Source organism: Abrus precatorius, unplaced genomic scaffold (genome assembly GCF_003935025.1).
Source record: "Abrus precatorius isolate BTA unplaced genomic scaffold, Abrus_2018 Scaffold5, whole genome shotgun sequence".
In the NCBI taxonomy this organism is placed as follows: Eukaryota; Viridiplantae; Streptophyta; class Magnoliopsida; order Fabales; family Fabaceae; genus Abrus; species Abrus precatorius.
Genome location: NW_020874395.1, coordinates 1,099,468 through 1,122,025, shown reverse-complemented (window position 1 = coordinate 1,122,025; position 22,558 = coordinate 1,099,468). Strand labels below are relative to the sequence as shown.

General features: G+C 28.3%; 2 protein-coding genes across 3 annotated transcripts; both read right to left on the bottom strand.

Moving 5' to 3' along the window:
• Window positions 1–203: 203 nt before the first annotated feature.
• Window positions 204–10,281, bottom strand: LOC113867410 (alpha-dioxygenase 1). Of its 2 annotated transcripts, XM_027502719.1 has the most exons (11): window positions 10,268–10,281; window positions 6,879–6,972; window positions 6,498–6,761; window positions 5,293–5,442; window positions 4,826–4,959; window positions 3,279–3,492; window positions 2,559–2,704; window positions 1,583–1,810; window positions 1,103–1,305; window positions 736–979; window positions 204–584 (listed from the first exon to the last, which is right to left on the bottom strand). In XM_027502719.1, exons 1-11 carry the CDS (start codon window positions 10,279–10,281, stop codon window positions 359–361), a joined length of 1,917 nt encoding a protein of 638 aa, XP_027358520.1. In that variant the 3' UTR covers window positions 204–358. The 2 variants fall into 2 exon arrangements, with proteins under 2 accessions (XP_027358520.1, XP_027358519.1); XM_027502718.1 differs by lacking the exon at window positions 10,268–10,281 and having other exon boundaries at window positions 6,879–7,144.
• A 4,967-nt stretch (window positions 10,282–15,248) lies between these two features.
• On the bottom strand, window positions 15,249–18,757 carry LOC113867762 (WAT1-related protein At4g15540-like). Its single transcript, XM_027503215.1, has 7 exons — window positions 18,546–18,757; window positions 18,373–18,438; window positions 18,173–18,286; window positions 17,538–17,784; window positions 17,296–17,454; window positions 17,054–17,205; window positions 15,249–16,128 (listed from the first exon to the last, which is right to left on the bottom strand). Exons 1-7 carry the CDS (start codon window positions 18,734–18,736, stop codon window positions 15,945–15,947), a joined length of 1,113 nt encoding a protein of 370 aa, XP_027359016.1. The 5' UTR covers window positions 18,737–18,757; the 3' UTR covers window positions 15,249–15,944.
• Window positions 18,758–22,558: the final 3,801 nt, after the last annotated feature.

The following is a 22,558-nucleotide window of genomic DNA, read 5'->3' as shown; positions in this document are numbered from 1 at the left end:
CCGTGACGTTCCATGTTTGATTACTAGCTGGGGTTTATGCTAGGTACATTGTTAACGATTTCACTAGATTACGTACATTATCAATAAAAGTTTAACTATCATGATTAATTAATACTCATAATTCATTATCCAAATTAATTAAGTATTGATACACCAAGGCATAAAGATGTTGGTGTGCATCTATGGAATAAACTGTTGTTTAAGAAGACAAAATAAATACATGTAGCATAAATAGGCTGAATTCCAATATAGAAATAAGTTAGTGTACATGCATAAACTAAAATACAAATACAAATACAAATACACAAACAGGTAAAATAACTTAAAGGAACAACAAAGTGAACATTGAACAAATAGATTAATGGGGAACACGAAGATAGAGAGGAATGGGATTGTGAGTGTTGGGAGGTGAGTCCCAAACAGAGAAAGCACTAGAAGCATTCAACCATTTGTGTGTCATTTCAGGGTAGTGGCGCTCAATTACATCCTTCAGGCTCTCAGTTGTGTTCACCCATTCCAACCCCGTTTTTGTGTATGTCTCCTCATTGAAGTTGCTTGTGAAAAACCTGTCAGCCTCTAGCCTCCTACAAATTGGTGAAAGTTCATACCATTATTGCAATTTGCTTTACAACACAACTATTCAACTAATATTAATGTTTGTTGAGTAACGTTTTAAAATCATGATTACTTTTATTCACTTTTAAATATAAAAAATGTTCTAAATTGTGATTTTACCTGGATGCCATTAGCAGGAATATTACAAAAGCTGTCTCACTGATTGCAAAGCCCTTAATTTTCTTCTCAGCCATTAGACCTACTAGAATATCAAGCTCCTCAACATCATCACCATATACCTCTTCCAATACTTGAATTGCTTCCTTGTCATCAGTTAAATCTTCCCACTTGGAGATAGGTATCAATAGTAGTGCCCTCCTAAACTGGTTGTATCTAGCCACATTCCTTTCTCTATCCCTATAAACTGCATCATCATTATTATATCATATTATTGCATTAGTTCCTTGTCATATGCACATAATAATTAAAAGGGAGTGATATTAAGATTAGAGGTTGATATTGTCTTAATTATATATATGTATCCTACTTTCTAGAGCAGCTAGGTCCACATGATCAGGCCTTTCTGTGCCATCTGTGTTTTGTGGTATGAGGTCTCTTAGCCACATTGGATAGTTCCAAAGCTCTAGTGCCCCACAAGCTTGGTGACCCATTGATACAAGTTGAGTAGAAACTCCTATCTCTGTTAAGGCCTTTTCTCCTTGTAGTCCAATCAAATTCTTCATAGGAACCCTATAATACCAAAAGGGTGAGATTTTTCTTTTAAAGCATTCACAGTAAAAGGGATTTTTTTTATGAGTAAACATTTCAAAGTAAAAGATAAAAGACAAATACCAACCAGTGTCAAGATACAAAAACTAAAAAGAATTAATTAGAAAATTTTATGAACACATTTTCACATTGTTTTCAACATACTTTTGATATATTTTTTAATTAAAAATTTAATTTATGAATCAGTATCTGAATAAGAACAAAAATGTTGGGCTGGAGTAAAAAATTGTGATCATACTCTTTAATTAATGGTGGAGATTTGTTGGAACCCGGGGTTGCAGATATGTCTCTCAAATTTAGGTTATCAGGCAAGAGTGAATGCATTCTATAGACGCTCACAAATTCCTCAGTCAAAGAGTATGGGACACCATGATTTTCTGGTCTCTTCAAACCCACTAATCCTCCCAAGATGGCTCCTCCAACATGCCCAAACGTGTCCTTGAATTTCTTCCCCAATAATCCATACCTGAAATCAAAATTATTATTATTGTGGATGCAGCAAGCTCTAAATTAATACACTATACAACTAATTTAAAATTTAATCTTTTTACTTTGAGACAAGCAAAATTATATACACTCCTATAAATTGGAGTGAGTATTCCTTGTTAAGAAAAATCAAATTCCAACTATATGTTGGATATTGTGTTTATTTAAAAATAAATACACTTCAATTTCATTAACATAAACTCTTGCAGAGTATTAGCTAGACTCACATTTTATTTCCATTAACTACTGACTTAACATCATTAAGCATTTTCAAAAGGAAAAAAGTCATTGTTAAAATACTTCTACATATATTATGATAAAACGATTTTAAATATATTTAGTTAATCGTATAATTATTTCCTTACAAAATTAAACACCCTTTTAATATAAATTTAAAAATCACAACTTTAAAAATACTATGAAGAAGATATAATTCAAAAGTTTATTATTTTATTTCTACAAATAATATATACGATATATATATATATATATATATATAATTAAACTTTATTCTATTATCCTTTTTCATTTCATTCGTATAGTTTTTTTTACCTATACAATGTAAGATTTGTCCAATTTTCATATATATATATATTGTTTTTGTAAATTTTAAATTTCTACTATCCAATTAACATTTTATTAAATGCATAACATTTTTAAATGATACAAAATTAATAACAATAAGGAGTGTGAGAACCACAAGAGAATTGTGGTGTTTGGAGTCTTACCAATTGCCGCGCATGCCTGCAAGTAAAGTGTCTGTCTTAAGGAGCTCTACAGTCCAATCTATGGTGTGAACCTTTGCAATTACAGCTGAGGTCACCAATCTTGCATGGCGATAAAGTTCTTCATCTTCCAACTCTGGGTAATTATTCTGAAGGAGAACATTGAGATAGAGAAACACATGTATACAGTTAGTATTTTTTTTTATATTATATATACTTCACAATTTATATATTTTATACTATTTTTATATCATTTTTATCCTCTATTTATTTTATTTATCTCACTGTCCAAATCATTAGTGGGTGTAGAATGATTATTTTCTAACATAGTTAGTTACTATCACTTGCTTATAGCACATATTACATCAATACAAGGTAGCATATTCTACATGTTTGAATCTATTTAGTAGATATGATAAAAAAAAATAGAATAAGATAATTTTTTTAATCCTATCCTATTTTTTATGTTTGTTTAATCAGTAAAGTATAAAAAGTCTATCCTATGAGCTTACCATATTATTCTTCTTAGTATATTTTTTATTCTGTGGAGGCGTAAATTACAAATAAATAATATAACATGATATATCTAATTTATTATCTTAGAATGCATTCATTTTATAACATACTCTTATCCTATTTTATTATTATTTATTTTTTTCTTTAATTTTTATATATATTCTATCATGTCTACTACTTGAGTAATTAATTAATCTTCATCTTTACCTTGAGGGCATCACAGACTGCATTGTGCTCTTGAACGAAAAGGGCCTGCAAGGTTGAGACACCGGCCCAACTATTGCGAACGTCACCAGAAATTGCTGTTCCATTTTGGTTATGGAGAAGGTGACCATCCTCTGATATCTTCATCTTCCCATCTTTGAATGTTCTCAGTTTCTTCAAAACTTCTCCATTGCTTCCATATATGACGCTTCCATCCCTTTTACAACCAAACCCATGCATGCACGTTAAAGGTCTTATTTAGATACTACAAGCTCATACAAAATGATTCCAGATCATGCATGTTGATGGTTAATTAGTTATTTGATCTGCTTTTGATGATACGGGTTTTGTTTAGTAAAAAATAAACTATCAATGAAGACATTATGAGCCTATATTAATTGTACTATATATGTTATTTTAATAATATGATACATTAGTGTCATATACTAATCATATGGTTAGCATAGACCTAGCTATAATATTTATATCAACAATTTTATTTCTGTTAGACAAACTATATATATATATTTCAGCTAAATAAGTCCAATATTTAATCGAGAGTATGTGATGTTTCTTTACAAATTTCTTTGAATGGTCAAACACGATTCTTTCTTAGAACAATGTTTCTTTCATCAAAGTTATAAACTGGTCATAAATTGTTTTAATTTATCGTGACAGTAGTTCCATGAATGATCTAAATGATTTATCTCATGTATATAATAAGAGACAAATGGATTATCTCATATATCTTTCCTTTCTCATGAAAACCTACGTGGAAGTCCTTAGGGTCAACCCACTTGAATTTTTAAAAATTCTTTCGGCCATCAAATAATACTTTTCAATTCATCCAATTAAATGCGTATGGTTTAAGAAAAGTAGCTTTTTGTATCATTCCCCTCGGTCTACAGCCTCACCATTTTGAAAAATCCTGTGTCAACATCGTGAGAACGTGACATTTACCTAAAAAATACTCTTTATTAATGAATAAAATTAATTTGAAATTAAAAATTATGAAAAAAATAAAATTTACGTAATTTTTGTAATTTTTAATAATTATAAAAAAAGTCGCTCGCATTACTCTTATAAGGAAATACATTTCTAATCACTAGTTATTTTTTTTAATACAATTACCCATAATTAATATGCATGATTCATATTTCGTATTATATATCAGCGACAAAAAAAAAAAAATCACACAGTGACTTTTTAGTTTGAACTAATAATATTGTTTTTCTCTCTCTCTCTCACGCACTCATTTATTTATAAAATTCATATAACACAATTCATTCCTCCTCATATATAGTTAACATATTCGTTAATTTAATCATTAATTGGTAAGTTAAACTTTAGATTTAACTTTAGCTCTCACTTTGCCCCTTAATTTTAAAACAAAAATAATAGCTAATGCGAGCGATTATTTATGTATAAAAACAAATGCAAACTAAGTTGTTGATTCTACCCTGAATAAACTTATTGCATGATTAATTATTGTAATAGTTCTAATCTCAAAATTTCTCTTAGATCTAGCACACAGAAAATAGAAATATTACCACCAAGGTGTACGGATGTTTGATGTTCCAGTCTTGATCTCATAGAATCCAGTGGGAATTTCCTTTGTCTTGTAGAACTTGAAAGATTTGAGTGGGCATTGGCTTGCAACTTCTCTTGGTGCAATGAGTTCAATCTATATATATGTATGAGAATTTCACAAAAAGATAAACATGTTAGTGCATGATGAAAATAAAAATGCAGGCCTTACAATTATAAAAATAATATTTTTTTGCCAAAGCGATTTGATATGAGTAATGTCATTTGACCCCAAAAAAATAATAATGTCATAAATAATTTGAAAACAAAGATTTAATGTTTTCAAAGTTGATAGGCTAATACAATACTCTAAAAATATATTTTATAAAATTTGTGTGTGCAAGTGTCATAAAATATGATTTCTTGATGAAATGTGTTTTTGAATAAATTTTAAAAATTAATTAATGGGGTGTTGGGTATAATTAAGGACCTGGTTAGTGTCTTCCAAGTGATCGACCCAATCATGTATCATAAATTGAATCCAAGAAGCTGCTATCACATTGAATTGCTTCCCCGTGTCTTTGTATGTTCTCCTTGCTAGCAGTTTTGCAGCTACCACCATTGGATCTGGCTTCAATAGCTGCACACACAAATTTATGTTTTCAAATCCTCAAGAGGGACAAAAATAAGAATATATAAACCAATTTAACATGCTCATCAACTGAAATACTTTTAGTTAAGCTCAACTAGTAGAAGGGTTTTTCTTTCTTGTCTTGGCCAATTAATATAACATAAAAAGTAATTAGTTTTGATTTGCATTCAATTATAAATTGATTTCAAACAACTGAAAGTACAAAAAAATATTTAGAAAGTAAAAATATTTATTATAATTTTAATTTTTTGTAATAATTTTTTATTATTTTTCACTTTTAATTAAATTAGCACTTATGCTTTTGATGTGAGATGTTAAAAGGTTAGAGAGGAGATATTCTCCTTATTTAATAAGCGATCAAGGAGAGGGAAAAAAAGGGTAGTAGTAGGACTCATTACTTTTTATTTTCTTATCTCATTTGAAGAAAAAAGAATCTTTAAGGGTTTTCTGAGAAGGGAATTTTGGAAAGGAAGACATAAATTTATATTTTAAATAAATATATTTAAAATTAATTTTTTTAAAATAAAAGATATAAATAATATATAATTCTTTTAATTTAAAATTAAAAAATATGCTCTTCCCTCTTTTTCTCTCTAAAAACCTCCTCCCAAATATACTATAAAATACTCATACATCTATTTATAGCTCCATGTTTTTAACAGAGATAAAATTATATTTTGATAAATATTTACTTTCTTTCTCTGCACTTTCTTTTTCTTCATATTTCTCTCATAATAAATAAATTTTTAAATTCATTTTTTTATTACTTCTTTTATATTTAAATTATTTCTTTTTATTTTTTTATCTTTTGAAGAAGGTTAGAATCACATTTTTCAATTAAGAAATTTAATAAAAACAATAAAAATATAAATAAAAATTATTAAATTAAGAATAAGACCTATATAATTTTAAAATTTTAATAAACTTCAGGTAATAACAAAGTTAGTTAAAAAAGAGTGTATTAAAAAATTGTTATTAATATTTTTTTTATTATGTTTCTCAAACCTAACAAACAAAAGCATAAAAGCTATTATTTTGTTAACCTTGCTTTTCTGATCCACAGGGAGAACATTTCTGCCAAAGAAAGAGCCTTGGCTGCCAGCAACTTCGTTGAAGGGGTCATTATATTTTCCATCATCTGTTCTATATGGAAAATCACTAGCGTTGAACCTTATCCCCACTGGTTGTCTTCCAACGTTGAAGAGGTTGTACTCTTGGTGAAGATGGCGCCTAATGGCTAAGTACAATAAGCCTAAGAAAACAGGCAATCGAGGCCATATCCCCATCTTATCAATGGAGTGTATAATCTGCATATATATAAGCCACACAGATAATTAATTAATCATCAAGATACTATAAGGGTGTATGAATATATATTAAAGCGACAAGTGTAATCATTTGCGATGATGGAGAGGGAACTGTACAATGAAGAGAAAAGCATCTATTATGGTCATCCTTGCCACTGCTTCATGGAAATCTTTGTGGATGAAATGGTGTAGAACTCTTGCAACAAGAGTTCTAATGGGATCAGTCACCACATGCCACATGGTTGCTCCTCTAACACAAGGCTAATTAAGTTTGATGAAAAGTTGGTATATATGTATACTGATATTTAAGGTTGCATCTGTATTTATAAGCTCAGAGGGGGGACATGTTGCTCTCAATTTTGGTTCGTTCTTCATGGCTATGAAGCTGACCATTGTCTTAAAATTCTATGTTCAAACTTCATGCGCAAGAAGTTACCTAAAGCCAACTAGTTTTTTTTTTTCTTTTTTATTTTCATGTTGTTGAAAATTAAACGTGTTAAAGATTAATAAAATATTATTATATAACTACAAAAAGCAATGGGGTAGGAAAAGCGACTGAAAGATAAGGATAATCAAGTTAGCCAATTGTGATCTTTTGGCAATAATTTATTAATTGATCAGATTTTTTGCTGCCACTTGCTAGCTTTGCTGCTGTTAGCTAAGATAGTTCTATGACCACTAGAAAATAGATGAAATGGGACACATAATTATATACGTTGTTCAGTGATGGCGAAAGAATAAACAACTACTCTTTCTTTCTTTCTTTCTTTCTTTTTAACTTTTATTATGTGTTTGATAGTCGAACAATATGATATAAGAAACTAGGATAACTTATTTTATTTTATTTTTAGTATTTTATAATAATTTATTATGTAGAATTATCATATTTCTTGTACTTTAAATTTTTATCTTTAAGAAGGTAGTGGGTTAAGAATTATTAGGATGAATAAATTTTTTTATTCACATTTCATACTCTCTTTTGATAATTTATGAAATATAATTTTAATATCTTTATAAAAAAATTATACGAACATTTTTTAATAAGAATACTTTTTTACATATATATATATATATATATATATAATCATTTTATAAATATAATTATAAAATGATGACTATTTATATTAATTTTAATAAAAGGGAGACTTTAAATTTAGATATCTATTTTTTTATTTTAAACATCGAATATGATGGTATAATACTATTTCCCTTGTTATTTTAAGGTACACTGATAAAATGTGATAAGAGTCAATTTTATTCTTTTCATTATTCTATTAAAAAATATGAATGTAGACACAAAATTAGAGAAGGCACGGAGGCTTTCAAAAAGAGACAGCACCTTTCAATTTGTCTTCTAAATTTGATAAAAGATGACATATTACTTAACTTTCTATTACATCATTCTGACATAATATTTATTTATTATCTTCTACAAAACAAACATTAGTTATTAAGAATAAAATTATAAAAAATGAATTATTTATTAATTTTATAAAATGGAAATAAAAAATTTAAATTGCTAACATGTGCATGCAGGAGAAAACTCACTTTCTTTGTAAATTTGAAATATTATCCTGAATTAGGTCATTGCTAAAGTATATAAAATGGAATATTAATTTCTAAAATAGATAAAATCATAAATATTTTTCGTAATTCAAAACATTATCCTGAAGTAGGTAATTGGATAAATAAAGAATAATAAAATAGTTCAATTTTCGTTGATCGGTTCAGGTGATGATTTGCTATATTTGGTTCTTTACGTGTTGTGATACAATATTATGACCATTTTTTAATTTGCTGCTTCCTCTTGTTGGTTTATGTAATCTAAAGAAAAGAAGAAGAAAAAATATCATGTTTATCTGTTCTATATAACTAGTAAGGATTAAAATTAATAAAAATGAAAGGATATATGAACTATACAATATTTTTATTAAATGGAAGGATTAAAAATAAACAAAAAATAGGTATGATTTTCAAAATAGGATTATAACTTTAGAAACAAAAATTATATTCAACAAAATTTTTTTATCTTAATTCTTTCATTTAATTTAAGAAATTCAGAAAAAAGTTAATACAACGAAACAATTTTTTTCCCTCAAAACATGTTATAAAAACAAAATTATTAAACAACTTTTTAAATTTTCACATATCTAAAATAGTTTTCAAGGACAGAATTACCAAATATTATTTTTTCTTTTTTCAAAAACATTTTTTTTCAAAATTAATTCACAAAATAATTTTCAAAAACCCAAAAACAAAATCAAACTCAAGCCCTTAATATTTTAACGCATTCATTAGAACTTTGATTCAATGTCGTGATGACTTCTAAAACCTAAAGAACTTAAACATAATATAATTTATATATAATTAAAAACAACAAGTAATAATTATTATATAAATGTTTTTTATTTTGTCTATTTAAGATAATGAAATAAGATTTTTTAATTTATTAAAAATTAATAATGATATCAAAATTAAAATTTAAACGGTTGCTTTAACAATTCCGCTAGTTGATATTCTTTAATTAATGCCATCAAAGGTCTTTTGTTTCGGTTTAATATTTCATAAGTAAACTTTAAATTTCTCTTTTAATTATTTTTTATCTTATGAAAAATCTAAAATTTGTTAAAATAAAAAGTATACAAAATCCTTAACTTTTTTCCTTTTGACAAATTTCATATGAATTTTCTAAACTATCAATCAATCATTATAAATTTTTTAGAAGCAATTTTCCAAAATTGGTTGTCTAAAACTCAAGATCAAACACAAACCCTTAAAAACTTAAACCAAAGCTTAGCAAAGGGGGCTGCGTGTGGTCTGTATATTAAATTTGTGCCAGCAAACATTATATTAATCATACCTTCTAACAAATCCACCGAGAATCACACTTCACAATCTTTGAAGAAATGAAAAAGGGTTCAATTCATCATCATCCATTACATCATCAAGGGTACTTAATTTGTCTCGTTTCCAATAATTGTGATTATTCAAAGATACCACAAGAACAAGCTCTAAGTATCATAAATTAAACTTGTTCAAACTTTATTTTCAGCCTTTTTTTATCTTATAAATCTGAGTTTTCATTTAAAATTTATTTAAAGTCACAAACTTAGAAAACGTGTAAATTTAATCAAGAATTAAAATTTAGCAATAGGCATGACAGAATATATAGTTTTGATACACTTGCTTTTTACATGCATTATATATATTTTGGGTTAGTTTATATATATATATATATATATATATATATATATATATATATATATATATATATATATATATATATATGATCTTCTTACATTAGTATAAGTTTAAAAACTCTTACAATCAATCTGAGTATTTTATTTAACTTAAATCTAACAGGTTATAATTTATTACTTCACTTACAGTTATATTTAAGTTAAATAAAAGACTCAGATTAAGTACATTTTGTGTAAGAAGATCCTGCCCTATATATATATATATATATATATATTCATTTATTTAAAGTCACAAACTTAGAAAACGTTATTATAGACATTTATAAAAAAATTGATTTTCTTTTTATGTTCATTTAAAACTTATTAATATTCCTTTGTCATCCTTTAAGCTACATATGTGATAGAAAATTTTTGAAAAATCCAAATTACGATTCTTTGAAATTTGTAAAGTTCATTAAATCTTAACAGTAAAGACAAAGTTTCTAAAATATTTTGTTTAATGCTTGATTAGTTAATTAAGGTTAACCCAAAACTAATCCAGACCTAATTCCAATACTTATTTCCAGTCCTTAAAATTCACGGTCAAATTCCCTAAGGATTCAGAATTCATTGCCTCAAATTTGCAAAATTTAAAGAATATAATTGATAATATTCTATTATCACAATTAAAGACATAATATGAGAGAAAAAATAAGAAAATCATAATTGTGCATTTTATCTCTTTTATTTAAGAAATTTGAATTTTATATAGAACGAAAAAAAGTCAACGATTAGATAAATACGTTTGGTCCCCTGCAAGATAGGTACGTGGAAAGTACATAAAGATGGAGTGAATCATATTTTGTCTTTCATATGTTTCTATCTGAAGAAAAATCTTTGGTGGATTAGTCTCAGCGAAACCAACAGAATTAGAGCCAAAACTGGGGGCGTGTGGACTTTGAAGGAAGAACAACGCAAATACTAATAGTTTCTGCAATTGAAATCACCAAATCCAAATTCTCATTCCATTCTATTCATATTCAAAGAGAAAATAAAAAAGAGAAAGACGATATGAATAGAAACGTGTCAAAAATAGGTTTATTACATTATTGACTGCATATCCTGCAGGAATGTTTTATGGCACAACATATTTATAATGGTAGATATTTCTTCGTCTATCTTTAAAAAAATTGTTAATAAATCTTTGAATTATTGCGGCAAAATGACTTTCTTTAATTAGAATTTATTTATTGGAAGAGTTAAAATGCAGTTGAATTAATTATTGAAAAATGATTAAAATTTAAACATTAATTAAAAATTAATATTTTCATAATTTTTAAACTGAAAAAAATATGAGATAAAAAATATAATTATAAGAGATATATTTCACACCAAACTTAAGTTTTAGAAGGAACAGGACACACTGCTTGATGGCCAAAAACTAAAATTTATAAAAAGAATTTCTTTACAATTGAGTAATATTTTTGGCACAATAATTTAAATAATATTAATTTTAAAAATAATTACTGAAATAAAATAAAATAAAAACTTATTCTCTGTCTAGAACAAATTTTTGTCACGCAAACACTTATTTGGTATTTAAACTAGATGAAATCAATTTTTTTTTTAAAAATTCATCATTTTGTCTAAAAAAGGGACGAAACACTCCAAAAGGTAACATGTGTCAATGGTTTCGTATAAATGAGAGATGAAACAATGGCCACGTGTCAACCTTTCAGTAATTCATCCCAAAATAGGACGAAACCATAGGATGTCGACACATGTATTTATCTTGCTAATTTCATCCACATGTAAGACGAAATGGTTATGGTTTCGCCCATATTTGAGACGAAACTATTATTATCTGCTGGTCAACTTCCTTCCGCTGCCCCTTTTATCCAGCACAAATAAAGTATATAATGCTATATTTGCATATCCAAATCACGAAATCACATTGAAAGAAGAAGGGAAACATTCCTGCAATTTTAAAGATTGGAAGAAATTTTAAGGTTAGTAAATTTTGAATATTTTTTTTTGTATTTTTGTTATTTATAAATTATTAAAATTGAAATGTTTTAATTATTTAAAATAATAGAGGTAAAAATTGATAAATATTTAATAAATATTTTTTGTGTATGTTAAAATTAAAAATTAATATTTTAAATATTGTTAAATAATTATAGAAGTTAGTAGATATTTAATATTAACTTGTTTAATAAAAAAGATAATGTTGTATTTGTTGAGAATATTTATTTTATATATGTGGAAAAAATATTACATTTTTTGTAATATAAAATGATGTGAAAAATAATAGTATGTTTGTATGTGTTAATAATAATTTATTTTTATTATTTATATAAATAAGTATAATTGTAAATTTTTATTGATATGTTTTTTTTATAAGTGCAGAATGAGTGAGATTATTATTATTGTATATTGGAATGGAAAAATTGTTGTTAGAAACGAAGGTGTGACATTTGAAGGTAACACAAAAATGATAAAGATAAAAAGTGGGATAAGTTTTATGAATTTAAAGAAAAAGATTCATGACAAATTGAATCTTAGTAATAATCATGTCATATCTAGACTTATTTCTCGGTTTATGGTTGATTCAAACATTAAACAATAATTTTTATACTAAATATTATTAGAAATATTTAATTTTACAAAATTATGGTTATTATTTAATTTCTATAAAATTAACAAAATTATGTCAATTACATTTTTAATCTAAAAAATACTATAAATTTTTTTTTCTTACAGGCTAAAAATTTATTAAATTTAGTTATAAAATTTTAATTTTTAATATTATTTTTACTATAAAAATTTTGGTCACAATAAATTTTTTTTATTACAATGTACAAGTATTTTTATTTATACAAAATAAAAAAAATATAAAAATCAATTATATTAAAAATGGAAATATTTGTGGTAGATTTCCGGCTCGGATGTGGTGATTTTCGGTGTCGAAGGGTGGCGATTTCCGGCAATGGAGGGCTCCCAGCCACAACAGCAAGTTGTCTGGACGGCAGCGGCGTCTCTCCGGCAACCTCTGACTAGCTTTCTTTTTCGTTCACGGTAAACTGTGCACTTCTCTCAACCTCCTTAAACTTTCAATCCAAAAACACCTTCAATTGTTGCAAAACCAAACAGATCTGGACACGATTCTGCAATGGATGACCAATCTCACTCACGAATCACGCTAAAATGATAACAAAATACCCACCTAGCTTGCTGAACGGAAAAAATGGAAGAAATACGTTTAAAACATCGGAGGAGGAGAAGGGAAGAAGGAGGGGCAGGGTCTGTTGCTCCGCCGACACGTGGCCCAATTACGTAGTTTTGTCCCTGAGTAAGACAAAATTACCTTTCTGTCTGACTCAAGAATGAAATTACGTGATTGGGTCACGTGTCGCGGAGTGGGAAAGAGTAATTCAAATTTTATACATTTCGTCCAAATTGAGGGTGAAACCATTAAATAAAAAAATCAAAAATTAATTTCGTCTGATTTGAATACGAAATAGGTACTTACGTGACAAAATTTTACCCCAGAATAACTTTTTATTTTATTTTATTTTGGTAATTATTTTTAAATTTGATATTATTTGAATCATTAAGCCAATATTTTGCTTTGATAAAATTATTTATTTATAATATAATATATTATTAATATAAATTCATTATATTTACATTAATAGCTTAATTTTTAAATAAAAGTATACCAACCAAAAACAAATTTAACAACAAACTGCTAATAAAAGTAAGATTTGAATAGAAAATGTGCATTTATTTCCTTGAAGTTCAATCTTTTTCATGTGCGTTATTCATTCTTGATTTTAATAATTAGAAAAAGAATATGATATACGATATCGTACATAATTATTTTACTTTATTGTATTTTTATTTTTATATGCATATATTAAAAATACAATTCATATCATAAAAAAATATCTTGAAATATTTCATGAAATATTTTGCTGCACGCCAACTATATGTAATGCCATGCAATGCAATTAATGGAAATGTAGACCAAGTCTAATACTCTAATTGAAGTAAAGGGCTGACTAAAACTGTCTACAAGTAATGTAACACGTTTTGTTCAAGAAAATCGATAAATCGATTAAAGCATTAAAAACTGGGGAAAAAAAAATCATATTTTCTTTTGCAGTTTGATTTAGTTTTGACTTCTTATGTTCAGAATTAAAACAACCTTGCCCCACATTGAAACTATTTAGGATCTAGGAACACCACATGTTTGTGGTCTAAGCCAATTTAATTTGCAAACAACATGTGATCATGTTTTATCAACTCTTTTACAGAGTTTTGAAAAACTTGGTTACTTGCCAAGTAGAGATTGGTCAAGTACACCAATAAAATTGTTGTGGTTGAAACTACTGAGAAAAAGAAAAGGAAGCTCCTTCAGGTTTCTGCAAATTTTTATTGTAACTACACCAACCAAGCATGTTAAGTACCAAGTAGACCTAGCTAATAAAAACAAGTGAATAACTCAAGGTAGTACAAGTTCATGTCCCATTACACTAGAGAAGAAACAAAGAGCCATGAGCAATGATCTCTTCACTAGAAGAAGAAAGAGGCCACCTTTCCAAAACTCCAAAATTCCTCTGCCTTTTCAGAACTGGTAAGAAGGATTATTCATGACTCTCTTCACTGTATTACTCATGAGAAATGCTAACACTACACCATGTTAAACAATTATTAAATACCCATTTTGCAATTAATAAATTTTAAAAAATTTAAAATACTTATATCATAAATTGATATATATTTTTCTTTTTTCTTTTTTGCACTCTTCCAATTTTCAAGCTCTTCACTCTCAGAAAACCAAAGGTCCAACCCCTTTTCTTTTTCCATGATGCTGTTTAACCTTGAACCTGGTCCATATTGAGCAAATGAAGCCAAATAAAGTCCTTGATAATTATGAACAAAATGTGTCATGGAGATGGTAGGGGACAAATCCACAGGGAACCAGGAATCTGTATGTAGTGCAGGCACTGTGGCATTTGGAAAAAACAAAATAGAAGTCACAACGAATTTACTACTCTTTGCTAGGTGCCAAAAGTAGGAGGAAGCTCAACCACAGAGATATATCCTTATCTGCCTTTTATAAATTAACTTTACTAATGTAGCTGAAATGCATAATATAAAAAAATTTATATTTCATCTAGCTTTTATTGCCATAAATTCTCTTAATTACTATATGATGGAAGTACTAAATATGTTATGTTTTTAAGATGATAAATGCATTTTTTTTTCATATAATGCTTACTCTATAAAATAGTAAGAGTACGTAACAAAACTTGATATAAATATATGTTGTGTGTGTGTTAGCTGTGTGGATAATTGAAATTCAATCTCTTTAATAATTGCCTATGCATGGAAGTTCACTGGACATTTGGCATAAAAATGAAATAGACAAACCCCTGTTTTGGCCTCTTAATATTTTCTTGCTCATCAAACTCTTTTATGAAAGTTTAGATAAGCACTAAATTTGAAATTTTGAGTACCATTTTCTGCAGATACATGCAGCACTGCCACTAAGGCAACTTCAGATATTTTCACAACACATTCCATAACTACAGCAGTGCCTGATGACTTGAAAACAAGAGAAAATGATGTTTTCACCAACCTTGCTTGTTGATGAATGGACACAACAAAAAACTTACTAAATGCATTCCCATTTTCCATTCATTGTCCTAAATCCAGTGAACCACTTCTGAAATCTTCCATACACTGTCCTGCAAAGTGGTATGTAACAACTTGGGTACTTATGAAACAATGAAACCAAGGTGTTAACCCTCATAGCACTATGCTGTTCTGTGACAAAAAATGGTCTCTAACATGATTTTCTATAATGTCAAGACTCGAGGCGCAAACAGTTTATATTTGTCTTCTATACATTTCCATCTATTTTCTATTTAGAATTCACAGTTTTGTTGCTCGCAAGAAGCACATCTCACTTCACTGTAGTTGGTGATTCCATCCTCTATACACTTCCATCTATGTTCTTTGTAAAATTTACAGTTTTAGAGCTTTGCAGGAGAGGAACATTCTCAGTAGTTGGTGATTCCTGGCTACCAACATCGTCCTCCTCCTCTTCCTTTTCTTCTGTTGCTTTGCCCCACATCACAGTATAAAATCCAATTGATATTATTGTGGCTCCAATTACACTGCAGAATGAAGGAAAAATGTTATTCAAATAAGTAGGTCAACATACAATATCATTGAAATTGCATAGTTCTTTTCTATGCTGAAAATGTATCAGGAGTAGAAATCAAATTGCGTGACTGTTTGGAACTTTCCAAGGATTTTAATGACATTTAGTACTGATTAAAACAGCGTTTTATTAACAATAAATCAAATTACAAAGAGTGGCTAGCTCCAGGTGGAGGATGAATAAGAACACAAGGTCATATGCTTGATATTAGCAGTTTTTATATCTTCTGTTTCTATTGATGTTGCAGTTCTGTACAAAAGGACTGTGTGTGTGTTTGGGTAAGCATTTGCAAACTTTTGTTTGGAAACTTTTCTTTTAAAGGTAAGTTTTGTAGTAAAAGCTAATATAATTTTTTCAGCTCAACACAGAAGTTATATAATTTATCACAATTACTTAAATGTGACTTTAGAGTCATCATTTTCAATTCAGACCTACCAAACATGTTGACACAATAATCAAAACACTTGTGCATCTATTCAACATGATTCTAGAGATGCAAACATGTTTTCAAACACTCACTTAGCTTAGCTTCATTGGCAGGTATAAATTTTCAGTTAGTTGAAATATGAGGACCAGGACCCACTTCCAGAGTCCAGATGAGTTATTGTCCAGATGAGCAAGTTATATGATAATGAATTAATTTGTTTAAGGGAGCATTGTTTTCACTTCTTCAATGAGTAACCAATTTACCACCAATTAGTCTCAGTCTAGTTTTTTCCAAATCCTTGTTTGGTTTAACTCTGGATAATCATTGCCTCACAGGTATGATGAGTCATGATGAGGAAGGGTGATAACAATTGCTTTATTTATCTGCTTTTTTCTAGTTATTTCACCATGTTCTAAAGAAGAATCAAATGTTCAAATTGAAATACTCATACCTTCCAATATATAGAGTATCACCAAGGAACATAACACCCATGACAACTGCAATAACAATTGAGAGTGGCTTGAACATTGCTACATATACAGGCCCCTTTAAGTGTATTCCCCATGCATATATTGCACTACTCAGGAACTTGTTAAATATTCCCTAATTACAAAATGCATCATCAACAAATTGGATTAGCTGAGTGTAATTTTTTAGGTGAAAGTGCACCAAAAATTTCAAAGGGTATCTTACAGTGCAAACAATGGAGATCAATGATATATCTAGTCTTATTTTCCAAGCACTTGTATTTTTCTCTCCTAATAAACCTACAACTGCAGCAACAAAGGCTGCACACAAGTTGTAAAAGAAGACCATAGTTAGTTCATCCGGGAACTCCTTCAAGATTTCGACCTGTAAAATCAATATCAGAATTTACTATTATTTGATTGCTACCTTACCAAATAGTTTCATACATAGCAACAACAAATATGTACCTGGAAAACGAACCATATAGTAAGTAGTATATTGCAACCTGTCAGCAGAAGGCCCCCAATGGCCCAATTTATATCCACTGAAGTAAGAATGCCATTTGATTGTGGAAGGTGAATGGAAATGGAATTATCAGCAATGATGATTGATGGGCCTTTGTAGAAAGTCACAATAAATGCACCTGATATTGATACAATGCTGCCCAAAATCTTGCCTTGGGTTGTTCTCTTTTTTACAGCTATCTTTTCCATCCTTAAATTGTGGTGGTAATAGGATAAGAAAGTAAAATTAAAATTGACTGCTAACAAGTTTTGTCTTTCTTGAAGATCAAGCAAGGGGAATAATTCTTAGAATAATGTAGAGCTAGCACATTGTTAATTGGTATAAAAATTGAAAAACCAAATTGTCATGGAAATAATATTTTTGAAAGAGCCATGTGAGCAACACCTTCTCATACACACTTTTTCAATGAATTTGACTCCTCTAAAGTCAAAAACAGGAGAAAATAAGAGCAGCATTTACCCTTAATTTAAAATAAGCTAAATTTATGACACACACTATCCTAAGTAGAAAAATGAAAACTGTGCATAATGAAAAAAAAAAAAAGAGTCAAATAATAATTTAAGAAAGGGAAGGGAACCTGCATATGACAGCAAGCATGAAGGTAAAAGCTGGAGTTAGGTTGCTGATTGCAGAGGAAAGTGTTGGAGAACTATAACTGATGCCAGCATACCCAAGAATCTGAGATGAACACCTGCAATTCAAGCCCATCAAAATCCAAAACAAAACAACGAAAGTCAACACAACAAGTACAAGAAGAGCAATCTTGTGGGCCCTTACCCTATCAGCCCAAGAAGAGCAATCTTGGATAAGATGGAGAAACTGAGTGGAGGAACCGCTCTTGATCTACCAAAAGACAAGACATGATAAACAATAATTGAAGCGTAACTGTAACTGCTCAGTTATGAATTTGTTTAAGCTTTGCAGCGAAAAATTTGTCAAGTGTCAACAACCTTCTATAGAAAAAAGTAATTGGAAGGAGTACAACAGTTGCAACAGTATAAGCATAGGTCACGAAGACAAAGTTACTCATCCCTTCTAGAGATGCTGCTTTGAAGAGAGTGAACAAGCCTGTGTTGTTGCATTCATTGGCAATAAGCACCACAAATGGCAGCAAATCCTTGTAACAGTATCTTCTGTTCATCTCTCAGAATCACACCTTCCTAATTTGACTCAGTCTCTGAAACACCCCTCACTCCACTTCACAAGTTGATATAATATATGTTATATTCATTACATAAGTTAACAATTTAACTTTAATATCACATAAAAGCTGTGAAGATGTATATACTTTGTTCCTCAATAACGAATCCTACTTACAAATAGTGTGGAGTGGCTCACTTTGAGCTTTTGGTTTTATGGATCATTTTTGTTTTAGATTGTAAAATAGGAAGATTATAAAATAGAACTCTAAATTAAGACTAAAATCATATTTAAAATTTTGATAAACTGAGATTAAGGTTTAATTTAGTAAAATTAATTGAAAATTTATAATTTATAATTTATAATTTATAATTAAATATTTCTAGTTTATAACTAATTGATTAAATTAGAGTTGTTGGATAAAACTAATTAAAATGTGTTAAATAATTAAAGAATATATTAAAGTTATTTTGTGTGAGTGTAAAATATTTTAAAAATTATATAAAAATAGAAAATAAATTATTAGAAACCAGTTTATAATAAGTTAAATATTATTTGAAATAACTTTTCATAAGTAAGTTATAAAATTTATGCATTTTTTTAATTTTTTTTTCATGAAATAGTTTGCTAGTTTTTTACAAAAGAAAAATTTTAAAATTTTTTAAAATTTTAAAATAAATTATAAATTTATTTTACTAAATAAAATCAAATTCAAAACCAATCATAGAAAAGTTTTTAGACTTGATTCAACTATAAAATTTAAAGTCTAAACTTTTTACTTAAAAAGAAGTCTAATTCTATATTTTAGTGGATTTATTATGGAGCAAACAGATGTTTTTAAATTTTTTTAATAAAAATTTGAAAATTAAAATATTAATAATTTTATAAATTATCTTTTAAATAAATATTTTATTATAATTTTTATAATTTAAACTAATAATTATAATTATATTTTATTCTTTTAAAATATTCTTCTCCACTTACTTAAAATTGACATGAAAATATGCCCTTCACAGTCACCAGACACAATTTTCTGTAGCATTTTCTGAAAAATCTATAAGCACTGATAAAACAGCTCCCCAACATGAATGAGCACCATACGCCACAAACTTTACTAAAAAGTGACCCCTTCAGAGTTTGGCCATTTCTGCCAACACAGAAATGACTATGTTGCACAAATTAACAAATAAGATAATGTTTTGCTTTCCTTAAACATATTTTCTTTTTTAATCGTAATTTGATGTTGAGATGTTAATTAAATGGGTTACAGAGAGGCATTTTTTAACTACAAGTTATGTCCCATCTTTAGAGTATCACATCAAATGAGAGTAGAAGATAAAGGTAATTTATAAACACACATTTTCTTTAACATGATAGGCACTTAAGGGCTTAGGTTGCATTTTCAATTATTTTAATTAAGTTTATTAATTTTCTAAAATTTAAAACTAAAGTTCAATTATATTTATTAATTTATAATTAATTCTATAAAATTTTATAAAATTTTCAAAGCTTTGCGAGGTTAACTTTCACCCTCTAGGTGTAGTTTTTAAACTTTTAAACTTTTTTTTTCTTTACTAAAAAAAAAAAACTAAACACTGATTAAATATGAAACCATACCCGATTTATCATCCATAATTGAATGATAATGGAAGTGACTTTTCTCTCCAATCAATCCTCCACCATGTTTCACTTTTTTTTTTTTTCTTAGATTGATTTTCATTTTCAATACCATTCTGAGCAAGCAATAAAGGAGAAAGTGATGAACAAAACCATTCAAAACGAGAGTCAAGATATGATGATAATCTTTAGAGCAATTATGTAGCTGATGTGATTCCATGACATTGTGATTTATTTATAGAATTCAGGTTTGTAGTAGCACGAACCACATTATTCTATCTTTTAAGTCTTTATGGCAAATATATCTAAGATCTCAATAAACTTTGAGGATATTTTGGCAAGTTGTCCCCATTACATTTCCCTCCATCAAATCACATCCACACCCTACTCTATAATTTTCGCCAACTTAACCCATATTCAAAGTGTATAAAGTCATGGGAAGAAAATAACAAAAAAATGGTGACAATGTTCTTAGATTGACAGAGGGTTTGGTAGGATGACAACAAACTATGGATGAAAAGTTTTTGCATGATTTAGAATCAATAAAGTTATATTATGCGTACAAATTTTATAATTTGCAAAAAAAAAAAAAAAATTGATATATGTCAGTGTGATTGGTCAGAATCAGGTAATCTTGGACCACCCAAAATTTTTTCTTAAAAATATATTGTTACTTGAATAGGGGTAAGTCAAAGTAATGTAAAAATGAGTGTGGAGTTAAATTTTATTAAATCTTAGAGAGTGTAAACATAATTTATTTTGTATATGTATCGATACATAATCCATAAATTTCACTATTATTTGCACACACTGTCAATTTGTCATAGGTTGTTTCTCCAATGATTTCTAAATTATTTATGGAATAATAGAAACAGGGCCATGATTGCTACTGCTGACAAATTGCTCAGTGACCCCCCTTGAAAACAATGAAATTTGTCAATTTTCTGTCTGTTTTCTTGCCAATATATCCTCCATCCTTATCCATTTTCTAAAAATATATTTTCATTCTCTGCACTAAACAATACAGAAAAGGAGCAGGTGATAAACCAGAGTTTTTTTTTTTTTTTTCAGTAATGCAATGTGAACAGCATCATTTGTGCAATTATTAATTTGTGGTTGATGTTAATCCTACTTGTCATCCCTGATGTTTACACTAAGTGTTATATAATTTGGTTTCGTAGGTTTTGCCTATAATTTTAGGTTCAAGTTTTATCAATTAGATGGATTTTCTACTTTAAATTTTTCTCAAAATACTTCTTTTGAAATTTTCCCTTCACACTACTTTTGGTTTTGGAAAAAATATTGAATTCTCCATAAACTCCAGGGATATTTTGAAGTGTACTAGTCATGATGTGGTCCATATGGAGGACTTATGAAAGAGTACATGATGGAATGCATTACTTGGCTTACTTTATTTACTCAGATTCTGTGAAGATGTATCAAATCTAGGAAGAGCTTTATTAATGGGAAAATGAAGAAGAATGTGACAAGAGCTTGTTTTGGTATGTGGGCAAGAAAAGATTGAGCATGAGAAGCAAACTTAGCTGTGTAAGAATGATCGACATAGCTGAACTAAAGTAGGAATCATCATTTTGGACTTGGTGACAGAGTTGCCTACGTTGATAACTTGGTAGGTACAAATTTGAATAGAAAAATTTAATTTGAAGACGAAACCATACGGATATAACAATAGACATGCTCTGGTGCCACTATTAAAATACTTAAAAATTTTAACAAAGAAATGTGATAGGCCTAAAACATGGCAAAAATTTTATGCGCAAAATATAGGCAACAAAAATAAAAGAAAACCCGACAAGGTTGAACATAAGCTTGCATTGATAATGTTCTAGACCATGCATTGCATCCCATATAACCTCTCCTTACATAGTACCATTGGGATCCTTAAGAATATTGTATCTAGAAAATGAATTAACTACTGAACCACTACGTTAATTATCTTTTTTAGGCTTAATGACAGGTAGTATATTTCATGAAACTAGTGTTTTAATGGCTTGTTTCATGGATTTAGAAGAGTTAATTTAAAACTTATTTCTGGAAAACTTGAATTGACTTACAATAAGAAAGTCCAATGTATCTTTCCAAAATTTTTAGAATCTAATAATGAGATCCGTATGTAATTTTTTATTAAGCAACGATCTTTCAATATTTATCAACCATTGCAATATTTTCTAACGTACTTCATGTC